At 41.1% G+C, this 17830-nt stretch overlaps 1 protein-coding gene across 1 annotated transcript; it reads left to right on the plus strand.

Moving 5' to 3' along the window:
* Window positions 1–353: 353 nt before the first annotated feature.
* Window positions 354–14244, plus strand: LOC308123930 (uncharacterized protein; the record flags this gene model as incomplete). Its single annotated transcript, XM_080486678.1, has 8 exons — window positions 354–358; window positions 7131–7241; window positions 8485–8642; window positions 8724–8877; window positions 9039–9130; window positions 11166–11224; window positions 13139–13261; window positions 14221–14244. 8 exons carry the CDS (start codon window positions 354–356, stop codon window positions 14242–14244), a joined length of 726 nt encoding a protein of 241 aa, XP_080342804.1.
* Between the last annotated feature and the right edge of the window lie 3586 nt (window positions 14245–17830).

Raw genomic sequence — 17830 nt, forward strand, 5'->3', positions numbered from 1 at the left:
GACTAGAGTTTAGTTAGGGGAAAGTCCGCTTCGTTTGTTCAGGTGTGTGAGTTCCCCCGGACTCTGATCTGGATCAAACAAGTGAACTCTGGTCCAAAACGAGGATCTTTATTCACTTGCAAGTGAACTGAGGTCCGATCCACGGACAGTGTGAGCGTCACATATCGCCCACAAACAAGCAGCTGCTGTATTTGCATGATGTTGTCCAGTGGGTTTGTCCGCTCTCAGAAGTGCAGTGTGAAAGCAAACCCTACCAAATGAAGGTGTGAAACATTCCGCGCCCCCTCTCCAATCGAACTGTGTGAAAGCAGCTTTAAGCCGTGGTCCCACCGCGCTCTTTGTGCCGGGATGGAATGGGGTAGGACAATGTTTCATGGTGGTGCAGTGGTTAGCGGTCCTACCTCACAGCGAGAATGTTGTCGGTTCAAGTATGACTCAGGGCTCTTATGTGTGGAGTTTATCGCTTTGGCATTGTTCGTGTGACGACTGTTTTGTAATGGTGTCACATACCTGCTTCGATCACAACTCCACCTACATTTTAACCATACTGTCTGTAGTGGGACCCTGCGATAGAGTTGGGTCTGGGTGTGCTTTAAGTTCTCCGGCAAGTACTGCGGTGGGACCGCGGCTTTAGATCCTGCCTACGGTTAGCCTTAGCTATGACAGGATGGGTCAGACTTTAGACTGTCCATCCACCAGGTGGTGCTATCATTGTAGCTGTATGTTGGTCTATGGAATTCATCAGGATAGGACTGTGATCATACATGTTAACTTTTAGGCAGATTGCAGCATGTAGAGCAGAGTTCCACATCACTTCCTGTTTCATGGGGGGCCACCATGGCCATGCCCTGTGGCTTTTGCGTAACATTTTAATAACTTTTCATGAGGAAGGCCTGTTGTATATATATACTGGCCATTATGAGAGCCACCCTGTGTGAGTAAATAATTCCTCGCAAATGCAGTTAAATGTGGGACTTCCTATTGAGTTCATGGTCGGGATGTCAAAGGAATTTTTGTGCAGCCTGACGTGTTTCATATGGCCACAAAATTTCATGGATGCAGTGAAATGTGCTGCACGTAGTCGACATTTTAAATGTGTAAAAATCGTAGGGACGGCGCTGTGGAGCAATTTCTGAAGACACGTGTGCAACAACACCCATAAATAAAAATTATTTTGCCACTTCTGATGTGTGTGCAAATTTTCATGCACAGGTGAGCATGTTTATGATGTGAAAACTGCAGTCATGAGAAGAAAGTATAATAATACTAGAACATTCCAGATGAGATTGTGTGTGTGCCTGCCGCTCGCTGCTGACTAGTATCACTGTGCTTCCAGCATTCACACAATGAGAGGGATGAGGGATTGGTACGAGAGGAAAGCAAGATGAAAAAGGACAGAAGGGGTTGCATAAGAGCGGGATGGGGAGGAAAAGAAAAGGAGACGGAGTAAAACAGACAGCTTTGACGTCATCGCCACTTTAAGTAGGTCAGGCACGAAGTTGTGATATCACTTACAGTGAAATCAGCCCAATCGACCAATCACGTCGAGGAACCCCACCCCCCAACATCTTCGCCAACCCCACAGGAATAGAACCCCCCCACCCCGCCTCACCTCTAGTTTTCCGCAGCCGTCTGACATCGTGCACACCCTCGGTCCCACTGCTACGAACAGTAACAGTCGACTGCCACAGTCCCCAGGTCCAGCCAGTAACTTTCACTTGTCTTCGCCTCATTTCACTGCCGACGCCTCTCATTGCTTCCCCGGTTTATTTCCTGTCCAAACCTCCTCAGTCGGCCAGACGGCTCTGAAGAAGACAGCGACAGAGCAGCTATTTCTGATGTTCCCTTGACTTGTAGCTTCAAATCAGCTGCACATCTCATTGATGAGTGGAAATGTGTGTGTGTGTGTGTGTGTGTGTGTGTGTGTGTGTGTGTGTGTGTGTGTGTGTGTGTGTGTGTGTGTGTGTGTGTGTGTGTGTGTGTGTGTGTGTGTGTGTGTGTGTGTGTGTGTGTGTGTGTGTCTGGTAGTCAGTGAGTCTGAGCTGATTCAAAAGGCTGAGAAAGAAAAGTGGAACGTGAAAATAATAAATATACAGTAAAGATAATAAATGTAATTGCTAGTCTGTTTATAATAGATGAGGCAAGCAGATGGAAACAAGGCGCCCAGTCAGTGGCTTGTTTCACGCCCTGGGCGAACACCCCCATTTGGAGCAGGATTTGGCCCCTTAATTTACATTAAACTACAGTATGTATGTTTAATACACTGATGATGCCACAGTGACACAATTACAAGAAACATTACATTACACAAAATGTATTAGACTTTCAGAATGCCCAACCCAATAGTTAACCTGGCCTAACCTGGTTAACCACCAAGAGAAAACACACCATTTTTGTGTTTTCATTTCTGAAAAGTTTCACGTTTACACGCCAACGTCACGGCAACGACTGAAACGCTGAAAACTATGCAGATGGCACGCCAGGCCACAAGGTGGCACTGTTAGTTATTTTTGTAATGAAACCACAGACACTAGTGCCGAACAATGCTGGCACTAACTGTGGTGGACCCAAAAGCAGACTCACAGACAAATCCTGATTAGAACATTGTTTATTCTCGGTTCTAAAAGTGTCCTGAGCAGCGGGGGCTGGCCAATAGAGGGCGCCACCTTCCCTGGGATCGAGAAGGATACTTTTTTTAAGATAAAATATATGAATAAACTGTAATACTGTCGAAATATTTATGCCAACAAAGAAACAATGGGCTCTGAACTGTATTTGCTTCATTTTCTACAGATAATCTTGAAGTTACAGTAGGAGAGGATTTCTGTATGGAAGTACGTGTGCGAGCAGCTTGGGGCAACATGAAAGCCCCCCGAGGAGGTGGGTTTAGTCGTGATCTCGCCAATTACTGATTAACACCAGAGTGACTGACATGAAATTAAACCAATCAGCGTCATTTCATGTCTGAGATTTGGGGACTATTAAATCGCCCATCGCCCAAACAGAAATGAGTTTAGAATTTTGCAAATCTGCCCAGGTTTGTTAATTTTTAGAAATAATATTTAATGACTGAAGAGCTTAAAAAAAAGCTGTTTTATTTTTCACTTCTTTTTTTGATATTTCCTTTCTTTTCAAAGAATTCTGAAATGCTTTGAAAGACGGATTGACGTGTTGTTTGAAAATATACCTGATGTACCTTTTGTTTTCTCTAAACTCAGACTAACTGTCATTTCAAGTAAACCAGCCATTAGTACATTTTCTGAAAGGTACTAATGAAGCATCTGCTTGTATTTGTTTCCTCGTATGTTATTAAATGAGTCATCTTAATAAGTGTCTGTATTCACTGGCTGTTTATACGAACTATAATGTTGTATCACTGTGGGCCTCTCTCAATCTGAGAAAGGCCAGATTGTAGTATTGTGGTTTATAAATACACTTAAGTTAATGTTGGCTGAAATGGAATAATAATAAAGAGCCTCGCCTAAGAAATGTATCACCAGCCGCCACAGCAGACACAGTAGATGAAGGGAAGGAGAAAAGTTCCATGAAGTGTTCAGCCTGAGCTGATCAACAGTTACTGCTGGCTCGGTGCAGCTGCTCAATCACTGGATCCTGCAGCGTCTGAGTGCTTTCCTGAAAGTCAACCAGCTTCAGGACTTCATTTAAAGTTTAAGATGGTTCAGGTCTCACAGAAGTCTGGACACAACGGAGGAAAACTGTCACATACTGTTTCTTATGATGAAGAAAGACAGACCTTATGTGGGTTTACTATAAAAATAAAAAATAAAAAAATGGAAAGGAAAGGAAGGCTGCAAAGGTGTATTGAGCCGAGGAAGCTTAAAGAGGAAACTCTAATTAATATTTCACATCACTGGTCTCCAAAGAAATCTGCATTTTCTCATTACTGGCAACCACTATAAATCATTGGAGTATTATTTTACCTTTCTGTCCCTATATTGAGTTTCCTGCTTAGCAGAGACTGCAGCATCACTTCACGTGATATGAAGCCTACTATCAACCTGAGTATCCACTACACAAACTACCTTAATATGTTCTCTTTAGCTTTAGTTCTACTTCATGGACTGAACCATGTCCACAGTCTCCCGCCATGCTTCAGTCTTTAGGCAAAGGCCAGCTAATCATCCTCATGTTGTTCATTTAAAAGGCACAGTGATAGTACAAAATGATGGAGGTACAAGGGCAAGAACAGGACAGGGGTAAAAAAATGAATAAGAAAATGATGGAGGTCTATATGCAGTATGTAAACTATTGGTAAACAATAATATCTGGATACATTACTAGTTTTGACAAAATCAGAGCACTACTTAGTCTGTTGTTTCCTGTAATGCAAGCTTAGTGATCATTCCTAATGTTGGTTGCCAAGTTAAGCCTCTAAACAACTGAAATATGTATTTATTACTCAGTGTCTTGTGGTTTCATTCATAATAAATACTTTATTTATTTTGGTCAACACCTTTTAGTTCTATATCACTTTAAAACCGTTCAAACTCACCAGTTTAGATTTCTCACAAACATTTGGTTGACAGTAGCTCATAGAGAGCTAATGACGAGGACAATAAAGACACTGAAAATAAAAACTTTATCAAGCTCGTACAGGAGTCGGAAGATCACAAACTCATAAACATCAGGAATTTGAATAACTGCAAGACAAAGCAAATTAAACAACCAGCAAGTAAAGAAATAGAATGAAAAAAAATAAAAACACCTCGTGCATAGTCCACCTTCTTCCATGAACTTGGTGAGTTGTTAGTGTCGCTGTTTGAGCCGGTTGGACTCCGGCGGCCTGTTCCACAGTCTCTCTCCACATCCTGAAACACTAAATGTTTTTAAAGTTGTGTGTGCACATGAATGTTTAAAGTGTAACTCCCTGCTTCATTTACACTCCCTTCAACAGTGTCTGGATGTTTCCTGGGAGGGAGTTATTTCATGCTTAGTACATGAAAATTTATCAGATCAGTGAATTTTTATGTGTACCACGTTAAGAATAGTGAATCAGTGTGATCTCGCCGTTGTTGTGAATGACCCGTATGGCTCTTTTTTGCTGTAGAGACAGTGAATGTAATTAGAATTTGTATGTATTGTCTCAAATCTCTGCACAGTAATTTAAATATAATACCAGTAGACGGTAGAGAATGTGGAGGGAACTGTGGTCCAGAAAGTGTTCTGCCTTACTGAGTATTGAAATACTTTGTGACGATTTGTGTCATATGTTATTAACTGGAGATTTCCCTGTGTGTGCGTGCTGACTGGACTGACCTGCCAGACGCTGGATGGTAGTCTCCTGGACCTTGGTGCTTCCTGGCTGCATTCTGACCTCTCCTGTTTTATTCCTGCAGAACGTTCCGGGCTCTCCTCCTGAGTGGAGATCAGTGGTGTTGTCCCGGGTGAGTTATGTTTCCTCCATTTCACCGTGTGTTTATTGTTTAGTGCAAATTAGATTTCGGTGTAGTATTCTGCCAACTCTGTGTTTGTTTCCTTCAGACATGTTTTAATTCCTTAGGTTAGTGACTTCCTGTGCTTCTGTAGTTTTGAGGTCAGAGGCCGATACTACGACATGGGCTAAACATACCCGGGATAGCTCGGGTTAACTTACACAGACATTCACGATCCTGATGAGCGTTACTACGGAGCAGGTTATCAACTCGGTAATTCAACCCAGGGTTTTCCCTTCTTGAGCAGTGTGCGTTCACATGAAAGTCTAATAAATCTACTAATCACAAACATAGAGGAAACCTGCAGAGCAGCTTACTTCACCATTCTGCACAAACTGAGGTATTCCGTAGTGGGATCCAGGCCAAAAGCAACACTGCTGCCGCGGCCAAAGCCAGGAAGGAATTCTGGCAGAAAATTGCCGACTCGGTAAATGTGTAAGTTTGGGATGATGTGGATATTTTGTTGTTGTTGGTGTTGCTGTTTGAAATAAAGTGTTAAAACAAGGTTTTTCTGTCAGCAGTATTTTATTGGGGTCCCAAGGCACAGGATCCTGCAGAGTGCATTCAGCTGTCTGCAGGATAGAGTGTGCGCCTCACAAGTTGTGCCTGTGAGTCTTAACCAGTGGGGAGGAGAAGGAGGGGCTTTGAAGCAGAACAATTGAACGGTTGAGTTTTAGCAATAGCAGACCGTTGACCTTGGTTCCCAGGCAGGTAAGGCTTTTCTGGAAAAGGGGGTGAACCAGGAGTTGCTAGCTTAAAGCCAGGACGATAGGAAGCCTATGATGATAAAATATAATTTTACCACGACAGAGATATTATACAATATCAATCAATACATTGGATAATATAACAGGACAGCACACTGATCATTCTGAATTTCACTTTCTAATGGCACAGACGTGCTGTTACTGTCATTTTTATTTTATATTGAGGCGCAGCTATGGCACGTTGTGTTGGATTATTAATCCTCACTGACGGCACAAGTAGTTGTGCATTCCAGAAGTTTCTGCATGTGTGATCATTATCATGAACCTTATTATTTCAGATGCAACCTGCGTGGAGCTAAACGCACTCCAAATTAGAGGAGGTGGTCCTACAATCAGGGTCACGCCATGATGGAGGGTACAGAGGAGGGGGGGGGTAACATCATAGACATAAACACTAGACGCCTCACCGACTGGCAGGAAAATACGTCAGTGCGTCCGCCATCTTGTGAGGGGCATTTGTCAGGACTTCAGCAACGATGCCGCATCACTGTACTGCGTTTGGTTGTGCTAACAGACAAAATAAGGACAATCGACTGCGTGGGATTACCTTCCACAGGTAGGAAAAACATATTTATTGTTGTTGTCGTTGTGTTTAGCTCATATAACATTAACTTGGGACATAGATGAGCTGGAGCCGTGGGAAATGCTCTCTATTCCCTGGCTTAAGCTCGCCCTCAAACAACAACAACAATATCAACGTCTATTCGGTTCATCTAACGGAGGCTATTTTAGTTGCAGTGTGTAGAATATTACATTTCAAAAGAAATCAGTTGCTTTCAACTGAACTGTGGTCATATATGACGGCTACTGACTTTTTGCGCATTTGAAGGTTTCCCACCAACCAAACGGCGAGGAAGCAGTGGGAGGTCGCCCTCTGAAGGGATGCTTTTATTGCCACTGTGTACTCGAGGCTCTGCAGTGAACACTTCAGGCAGGTGGACTTCGACAGGACGGGTCAGACTGTCCGGATCACGGATGGAGTAGTGCCATCTGTCTTCAACTTCCCAGCTCTTCTAAAAAAGTAGGTGCATCACTCTGTGATAAAGTTAAAACAATACCACACAGTTTGGAGAATGATTTTGTTTAACTACATGTTCGACTCAAAGAAGTATTTCTACGACATTGTGTGGTAACTAGATATAGCCTTCCAAGTGTGATTGCTTTCATTTCAGCCGGTGGCACCCAGGACTAGCTGGACATCCAAACAGGCAGACACTGCAGCGCCTCAGGACCAGTCAGTGTACTGTTCCCCGCCTGTTCCAGCAGGAGAACCACAGCCAGACTCAGTGAAGCAGTGACGTGCAGTCAGGTGAGGCAGTGCCTCACCTGCCATCATGGAAAGAAAAAAAATGTAAAAAGAAAAAAAATTGATTAAATTGTTATATGTATCCAGTGATTATACGATAAAGTTATTTTCCATTTAACTTCACCAGTTTTAGATTATTTTTATTCAAAATCGCTGAATTTTCACATTTTAACGTTCAAATACTGAGAAGAGACTTGCGGTGAGGCAGCAGCCAGCTGAGCCTCACCATGGATTGCGCAATGACTCGGCTAACTGCTGGCCTGCTGTGCAGTGAGACCGTATTGCTATCTCTCTGTATGTCGCTATTAAAATGTTCAAACACTTTTGCTATATGAATTATATTATAAATTTCCATAGTTTAGTTAACTGAGATATATAATGTACAGTGTATTTTGTCAACAACTGTATGTGTGTAACGTGTTTCTTGTGCTGAGCAATCATAAAACGGCTGCGAAGACGCACTGGGTGAGGCACGCAGTTCTCCTGCCTCATGGTAGAGGGCGCTAGTGATCCCAGGGATCCTTCTTGCGACTCCTCGGCTGCAGAATAAGTGACAACAAGCTACAGTTAGCAAGTCAAGTGCAGCGGCAGCGATCGTTTATTTTTTCCTCTCGCCTGGACTTACATTTAACATGGAAGATTATATATCTAAAATAAAACAGTTTTCTAAACTTCTATAAACAAGTTATCGATGCTTTTGTTCAGAAGGAGCGGCACATGGACTTCATTTATAAGTAAAGGTAAGACCATAATAACGTTTTTTTTTATTAAATGTGCTTTTTTGTGTGCTACAGTTTGTATGTGTAAAGAATGCTGGTATGAGCTTTTAAACATAACCCGTTAACTGCTGCCAATCAAATGGTGAATAAGATACTCTTTAGGGTTCATATGTTTGTAAATCTGACTGTGATGAAGTCAGTGCCTCACCAGCCATGAACCTCACTGCACGTCACTGCAGTGAAGCCACGGCCGAGGTGGAGAGTCTGAGAAGAGAGAAGAGGAATGCCAAAGATGGAGAACGGAGGGCAAAGAGCACAGTGTGTGGTCTTCTGGAGGAACTGAGGGCGAAAAATCTAATAAATGAAGAGCTGAAAGAGAAGCTGGACTTATACTCAGGTAAAATTACATTTAAAGTTTTGAGAAGGTTTGATAAACACAAGTGTAAAACATTTCCATCTGTGTTTAAAATTCTTTCAGATCTTCCGGTTGACCTACTGTCTAAACAGGGCTGGGAATACACCAAGGGTCAGAAGGAGTTCGCCCTTACTCTCCACCTACATGGCCCTATAGCATACACATATCTGCTGGAGTCCCTTCACTTGAATCTCCCACATCCACATACATTGCAAAGGTATTATTCATGTCATTTAAACTAAACTGTCTGTACAAGCAGTGTCTATAATGTTATCGCTTTATGAAATTAACAATAAGAAAGGACTTAGTCACACGTCAATATGGATCCCGCCAATCTTGATAATGCATTCACACTAATTCCTTTTTCATTTCACCAAGGTGGATGAGTTCTGTGAACGCCAAACCTGGCCTGAATAAAATGATGTTGGACATGTTAAGAAAAAAACAGGAGGACCCCACTAAATTTGGACGTGTGTGTCTCATGTTGGACTCCATGTCAATAAGAAAACATGTCCAGTATGATCCTCATACTCAGAAAATGTCCGGCTTTGTGGATATGGAGGATGGAGTGAACGAGGCAGATGTTGCTACCGCGTTAAAACTAACGCGTAACATGATGCAGGCTTACAGCCCAATAATCAGCAGCACTGGCCAGATCGACTGGGGGTACATTGTTCAACTGAACAATGTCCAAGTCAAAGAAGGACTACATGCTGCGAATAAAGTGACAGCAAAACATGTAAACTTTGACTCCCAGAAGATGAAGGTGTCCCTGGCTGCTCAGACACTGAGTCGTTCTGTGGCAGTGGCTCTGTGCACACTGAGGGACCTTGGATGTTCACAGTTTCGGCACTGTGAAGCAACGGCTGAATTCATTGAGGTAATAGCACATAAATAAAATTGAAACGTACCCATTTTTTGCCCATGCTGTGAAAATGATTCCATTTTTCATTTCAGAAAGACGGCTACCAAGTCATTGAAACATTATATATATTTTGGTCATGATTCCGATACAGTCGTAACCCCCATGCTGGAGGTTTCAAAGCCCCCCTTGGTACTCTTAACTGGTCAGAGAGAGTAGAGTTCTTGCTGAGAGGCAGGAATTACTTGATGGCTTTGAAGATGAAAGGTGGCACACCCCTTCATCGATCAAAGAGGTTTTTGGCAATACGATGTCTATGTTCAGAAAATCCGTTCAGAAATGTCTCGTTCAAGACATTCTAACCCTTCCCCTTCTGTTCTCTTGAACTGCATCGAGTTCATGTGATGCTCTGTTCACTGGTTCCCATCTTTTTCTAGTGTGCTGCTTGTTGCTTTATGCCATTGTTCCTAGTGGCATTACTGTCATAGAATGAGGTATAAAATGTTCTGCAACTATGGTTTATTTTGGCTGACCATGAAAATATTGTTAATGCATTTTCTTTTTGAAGGTACTTGTCTGTCATGGGGTTCATCATTAACATCGACACACTGATGTTTATGATACCGGAGCAGCTTCAAAATCAGCAATACATCTGCACCTATCGCTTCAGCCAAGACCACTTGGAGCTCCTCTTCAACTCCATCAGGGCATCTGGTAGGGATATCAAAGTTTTCCTTTTTCCCCCCTTGTGACTGAGAGCTATGATGGTTGACTAAGTAGTAAGAAGATACGGTGCACCTTGAATGAACTAATGGGAAAGAACAAAAATCCAATGATTTGTTACATGGAAAAAGATGGTCAGGCAAACCAATGGAGATTACAAGCAATTTTAACAACTTTTTTTTTAATAAAACGTGTAATTTAAGAAACAATATGCAGACCAGGTTGAATGATTGTATTCCCTTAATATAAAATACAATTTTGAAAGTAAAAAAATGTGAATATAAACTGCAGAAGGTAACCATAGAGGATGTAATGGCTCTCAAATCTTGTAAAAAAAACATAAAAAATTCTCTGGGGGTGGATCAATTAGATAGAAAACTTATTAAACTCAGAGCAAATGAAATTTCCTTAGTGGTGTGTCATATAATAAATCAAAGCTTTCAAACAGGGTCGGTGCAACAGAAACAGAAACAGTTGAAAATAGCCAAAATGATCCCATTGCCAGAAAATGATAAACAACCATTCTCAGATGTAAACAGTCGTCCAATTACTATATTGTCTGTTTTGAGGAAAATAATTGAAACATTTGTCTTTGAACGAATAAAATCATATGTTGTAATGTTAGATGTTGTAATGTAAAGTATTGTTGAATGGTTTTTATTGGACCCCAGGAAGAATAGCGACAGCTCTGCTGTGGTCATGGGAATCTCGACAATAAACATAAACAGTACTTGTGTACGTTGATGTTAATGTGTTTTTGTTGTTTATCTAAGGGGGCTGGAATAACAATCCATCGGCAGGCCAATTCCAGGCTATGTTCCGCTGCCTCATGGTCAACTGTGGTGTGTCTCCTGGCTAGTCTGGAAACGTGGCAGCAGTGAACGACACTGTGTCCCTGTCTGCTGTTGATCTGTCCTCAGCTCCAGCAGCAGAAGAATCTGAAGACCTCCCATCCCCGTTCGCCAACATCCCTGCTCTCGTGTGTGACCACAATTATCTGCCCACACGTTTTGGTGGCCTTGTGGACAATGCTCTGACTTATAGATCAGGGTTTGTTGTGAGACGCTGTCTTGTAGTGTGTGCCGTGGTAGCCTGGTGACAGATGCTGCATCTGCATCTTTTGATAAGAGCTACCACTTGCTGACCCTCAGGAATAGGGGAGGGCTCATGATTCCTTCTGAGGGGACAGTGAAGGTTGTCAATTCAGCAGAGCGTTTCATTCGCCAGTCAGAACCAGGGCAGAACATGAGCGTGTCCTCTCTCAACCGGTTGGTCCGTGCAGACATTGGATCACAGGACATATTTTTTCTCAAGGGGCACATCGAGGACACACAGTATGGCATTGAAAACCATCACTTTGGGCTCAAGTCAGTGGTAGTTTCAGTTTTCCACAAACTAAGATTCCATCACATTGCAAAAATGAGAACACTAAAACTCCAAATTGGAAATTCACGGAAGAGGCTGTGCAAGACAGTCCTTTTCCAAGGCTTCTGAATTTGTTGAATGAAGCAACCTCAAAATTAGTTTGTGGTTGCTGTCATCAATCTATACATATGTAAATATATGGAACAACAAATATGTAAATATAATGAATAAATCACTAATATAATAGGTAAATATGTAACAACAAATATATAATGTGAGGTTAATATGTAAGAATAATGTCATATAATATGTAATAGATAAATGTATAGCATAAATATGTAATAGGTAAATATGTAACAATAATTTTCTTTATGTAATATTAAAGGTAAATATGTAACAATAAATAAATGTATAATAGGCAACTATGTTATTGTGTATAAATATGTAAAAAACAAAATCTACATTTGTTCCACAAAAAAAGTTATAACTTGTGCCCTAATGTACATGTTCATTGTACATAAATGCCACATTGTGTGTAAATAAACGCTTTTGCATATTTTTGTTATGGGCATGCAAACTTCTTCCATTTCCTCTCAATACTTTCTATAAGTATGCTACATTAAATAAATAAATAAATGAAATAATTTTTGATTTAATAAATTAAAAATGAAAGCAATGATTCTTCACAGTCATGTAAATGTATATTTGCCTGGTTTTCTTCAGAAAACACATCGCGGTCACATAGACTTGTTTAGGCTGACGGGTCAGACTTGCCCTTCACAAGATGGTGGCCGCTCTGACGTATCGGAGCGGTGGGTGGACACAGGCTGCGCGGCGTCTAGTGTTTATGTCTATGGGTAACATCACACCCCAGTAGAGGCACTGCCAGCTCACAATATCAGGGTATGTTTCAGTGAGTTCATGTTAAAATAACTGGGTTGCTCATAAAACACAGGTATCCAATATACCATTTAAGGTAAGTAGCCGAGGCTAAAAAACATTTTACCTACAGTGACAATCCAACATTCTCACTGCAGAAACACCACCATCCTGTACAGAGGTAAGCAGCACTATAACTGTCATATCTCAGCTGGTTAGTAACAATACATAAAGACCTCTTCTACATCTTATGTAGCCACTCAGGTGGAGGCCATTGATGAAGCTACTCTGTCGGTGTAGTTGGAAAAGCCGTCGCTGGTACAACTCAGTCCTCATTTTATGACTTTAAGCACTTAAAACAGTGGCTGTGTGGTGGATGCTGGGTGGATATTTACTGTCTTACTAATATTGGTGGTCGGGTCATTCTAATAAATGTGCTCCATATCCTATAGATAATAAATTGTTATTATTTTACAAGAAGAGAGAAACATTTCTGAGCCTGAGGCTGTCACCTCAAGACATTCCACCAGACGACGATAAAAATGTAATGAACTTATTGAATGAAGGATGTCGGTGTGACGCTGGCAGTAGTGTAAAGTGAGCAATGAAAAGTGGCTGTGCAGAAGTAACTGTATTCAATTTGATTCAGGTCAGAGCAAACACTGTGAGGAGGCGCTACAAGAAGCAGATTCAGCTGGAGCTGGAATACAAGAAACTCAAAATCAGACAACTTCAACTGCAGGTCAAGAAACTTGACAAACGTGAGCAGAAGGTAATTCAATAATGTTGGTTTATTTCAGGCATGTTGAACAAATTAGAGCCATACACACTTTACAAAGTCAAACTTAAACACCTCTCAGATGCTGAACACAAACTTTAATCTAATTTTCTGGGATTTCAAGGACCTGAATGAAAGTAAAATGTGCTCTTTTTAGATATGGTAACTGAATCCAAAGAATTAAGCTGAAGCTGTGTTATAGCAGCTCTTACAACCGTCCCTGCAGGGTAATGGAGGGTAAGGGGTCCACCACATCAGGGGGAGGGGGGGTCAACCGGAGGGGTCCTCTCCTTCCTCACAACAGGATATTGTAGAGTACAACACATGCACCGATGATTTCACATGTCCTGTCAGAGGCACCCTGAGCCCTCTGAGGGCGTTCAAACGGGCTTTCATGATTCCAGATGTCAACTTTATCCTGACTCTTGCTTTTGCAAGGCCGCCCCCTGTGGCGGTTGGGACGCCCTAGTTGAGAATCACTGCTCTAGATCACCTGGATATTTCTTCTGGTGAAATATGCAGATTGAGAAGGATGCAATGTTGCCCAAAGCGGTGGCGGGATTGGCGGAGGCTGGTTCGTCATGACTCCCGGTTCACTGGAGGGAACGTGTCGGTGTGTCGGGTGACTCAGTGTCGATCCCTCAGACCCTGTCCACACGAGACCGCCGTTTCATTAACTGCATCGTTTTTGGTCGATCATCCACGTGGCGCGGCGTTTTAGGAGCCTGAAAACGAGTTGGGGTTTTCTTCAGACACACACACACACACACACACACCCCTCTCAGTGACATCACTACTAAATAACAATGGCTGACTACAGAAGCTAGTGATGCTAGTCGGTTTGGTAAGGTGATATGTTGGATTTCCCGAATATGAGGATGAGGAGTATTGTCTCTCTGTCTTCTTCTGCGGTTCCTAAGCTCCATGTCTTCTCCATTTTCTGTGTTTTTCAGTGGCAGAGTTACAGCGCCACCTAAAGGTCGAGCTGTGGGGTGACTTGTTGAAAAATTTGGAGACAGAAATAAAACAAAGTGCAAATATAAATCTGTTTAAAAAAAGGTACAAAACAATAGTTTTGAACAAGTATATAGAAGAGGAAGTATGTCCCAAAAAACAGAATAGTCTCTAACTAGATTAGTATTGATTGTTAGATTGTAATTAAGTATATGGTATATATGGTATATATTTAGTTATGGGGATAGTTGTTTTTATATATATGTTTGTGTATAAATGTCTGTGTGTGTGTATATATACACTACCGTTCAAAAGTTTGGGGTCACCTAGACAATTTGGTGTTTTCCATGAAAAGTCACACTTTTATTTACCACACAAGTTGTATAATGAATAGAAAATATAGTGAAGACATTGACAAGTTTAGAAATAATGATATTTATTTGAAATCATTTTTTCCTTCAAACTTTGCTTTGGTCAAAGAATCCTCCATTTGCAGCAATCCCAGCATTGCAGACCTTTGGCATTCCAGCTGTTAATTTGTTGAGGTAATCTGGAGAAATTTCACCCCACACTTCTAGAAGCTCCTCCCACAAGTTGGATTGGCTGGATGGGCACTTCCTGCGTACCATACGGTCAAGCTGCTCCCACAACAGCTCAATGGGGTTTAGATCTGGTGACTGTGCTGGCCACTCCATTACAGATAGAATACCAGCTGCCTGCTTCTTCGCTAAATACTTCTTCACCATCTGGAGGTGTGCTTTGGGTCATTGTCCTGTTGGAGGATGAAATTGGCTCCAATCAAGCGCTGTACACAGGGTACAGCATGGCGTTGCAAAATGGAGTGATAGCCTTCCTTATTCAAAATCCCTTGTACCCTGAACAAATGTCCCACCTTACCAGCACCAAAGCAACCCCAAACCATCACATTACCCCACCTCACTTGACAGACGGCGTCAGACACTCTTCCAGCATCGTCTCACAAATGTTCTTCTGTGTGATCCAAACACCTCAAACTTCCATTTGTCCGTCCATAACACTTTTTTCCAATCTTCTTCTGTCCAATGTCTGTGTTCTTTTGCCCATATTAATCTTTTTCTTTTATTGGCTAGTCTCAGATATGGCTTTTTCTTTGCCACTCTCCCCTGAAGGCCAGCATCCCGGAGTGGCCTCTTCACTGGAGATGTTGACACTGGCGTTTTGCCGGTACTATTTAATGAAGCTGCCAGTTGAGGACCTGTGAGGCGTCTATTTCTCAAACTAGAGACTAATGTACTTCTCTTCTTGCTCAGTTGTGCAGCGGGGCCTCCCACTTCTCTTTCTACTCTGGTTAGAGCCTGTTTGTGCTGTTCTCTGAAGGGAGTAGGACACACCGTTGTAGGAAATCTTCAGTTTCTTGGCAATTTATTTTATGGAATAGCCTTCATTTCTAAGAACAAGAATAGACTGTCGAGTTTCACATGAAAGTTCTTTTTCTGGCCATTTTGAGCGTTGAATCCACCCCACAAATGTGATGCTCCAGATACTCAAGCTGCTCAAAGGAACTTCAGTTTTATAGCTTCTCTAACCAGCTAAACTGTTTTCAGCTGTGCTCACAGGATTGCACAAGGGTTTTCTAATCATCCATTAGCCTTCTGACACAATGAGCAAACACATTGGACCATTAGAACACTGGAGGGATAGTTGCTGTAAATGGGCCTCTATACACCTATGTAGATATTGCACCAAGAACCAGACATTTGCAGCTAGAATAGTCATTTACCACATTAACAATGTATAGAGTGTATTTCTGATTAGTTTAAAGTTTTCTTCATTGAAAAAACAGTGCTTTTCTTTCAAAAATAAGGACATTTCTAAGTGACCCCAAACTTTTGAACAGTAGTGTATATTTATAAGGATATGTATGTAGTATATTTTTGTTTTTGTAATTATATATTCATATAGATATTTATGAAGTGTATATATGGTATGTATTTATATAGATCTTTGTGAAATGTATATATGGTATAAATTTATATCGATATGTATAAAATGTATATATGGAATATATTTCTATAGCTGTTTTATATAATTATAAGGATATCTGTGTACAAACTAAAAAATAGGTAATAAGGGGTGGGAAATTAAAAAAAATTGTACTTCTTCCCACTCCTCTTTCGAACAATGTGCGGTGTTTTGTTATGTATTGGCTCTATGTTTATTTTTATTTTTTTACTTTTTCTTTCTTTTGGATATACAAATAAGTACTTATTTTTTTATACATATTCGAAATAAAATTCATTCATTCATTCATAACCCACTGAAGTCAGCAGAGAGAAAATATCCACTAGTCTTCTACCAATGAGCTCATATTTTCCCCTGAAACGGAGGGAGAAAGTCAAGTTTTGGGTTTTCCTTCCCACCCAGTGGAGTGTGACAGGACTTGTACTGTATCTGGATTTATAGTGACACAGTGACTTGTTCAAACGTACATCAGTGTGCTCTGGTGGAACAAATATCTGGCTCCCCAAAGCACCCATGACATAAGTAGAGTTTTTTAAACCGTCATCTATATTTCAGAGAATATATATACTGTATATATATATGGTTTTAATCTAATTAAATTGTTTGCTGGCTTACAAATAGAGGAAAATTCAGCATTTCAATGACCATTTAGCAGACTGGCAGTAGTTTGTTGAATGAAATTGTGCAGCCACTGTGACAAATCCTTATAAAAATCAAAAATGATTGTGTGTTTGATCTACAGATCCATTACAGATCCTCCTCAGTAAATTCTGCACTCATGTTTCCAATAGAAATGCAGCCAGGAAACATGCTCAGGAAACAATGTGGGCATCCGATGACAAACTATGAACCCACTTACATAACAGCAGAGCTGTTTGGTGACGTGGATTTCAGTGGCTCCGCTCTGTGTTCAGTGTCGCTGGGATTACATATGACATGTTTTTCCTTCTGTTCCATGAGAGAACTCACTGTGAATTCAACGAGAAACACCAACTCAAACAGGTCCAACCCTTATTTAAACAACCTTCACCAAACCTGAGATTTATGTGCATTTAATGTCTGATTTGTTGATTTGGGTTTCTATAAATGAAAGCAGCACATCGTATAAACTGGAGTTTGGGGGGTGGGTGATTCAAAACGAAGCAATGTAGCGTTTCTACTGTTAAACCTACTTAATACCTTTATTATTCATTTTAAAATTGTTTGAATTTTACACATTAACATTAATAATATTCATATTTTGTCAAAAAAGGGGGTCCAAATGCCCTCACTTAAACAAATTTAGTATTAATCAGATTTATGAATAAAAGATGGACTAAAATTGTTTCTAATTGAAGATGAACAGTCATGAGTTTAGACTTGATCAGGGGATATACAATGTACGACCCAGTCCCTCTAGCCTATGTACCTGGGGCAAAACTGAAATACCTAAGGCCCGCACATTGCATGTCCACAGACCACTCAAAGTTGCGTCCACAATTCCATTCATACTAAATTTCTGGGTTCACGTTGGTGTGCGTTTCTAAAACGTAACGAAACGATCTCGAAAATATCTCCACTTCTGGTGGCGCCGTTCTCCTCCTTTCCTAAAGTTGTTTATATTTCACT

This window comes from Lipophrys pholis (assembly GCF_963383615.2).
Source record: "Lipophrys pholis genome assembly, chromosome: 18".
NCBI lineage: Eukaryota > Metazoa > Chordata > Actinopteri > Blenniiformes > Blenniidae > Lipophrys > Lipophrys pholis.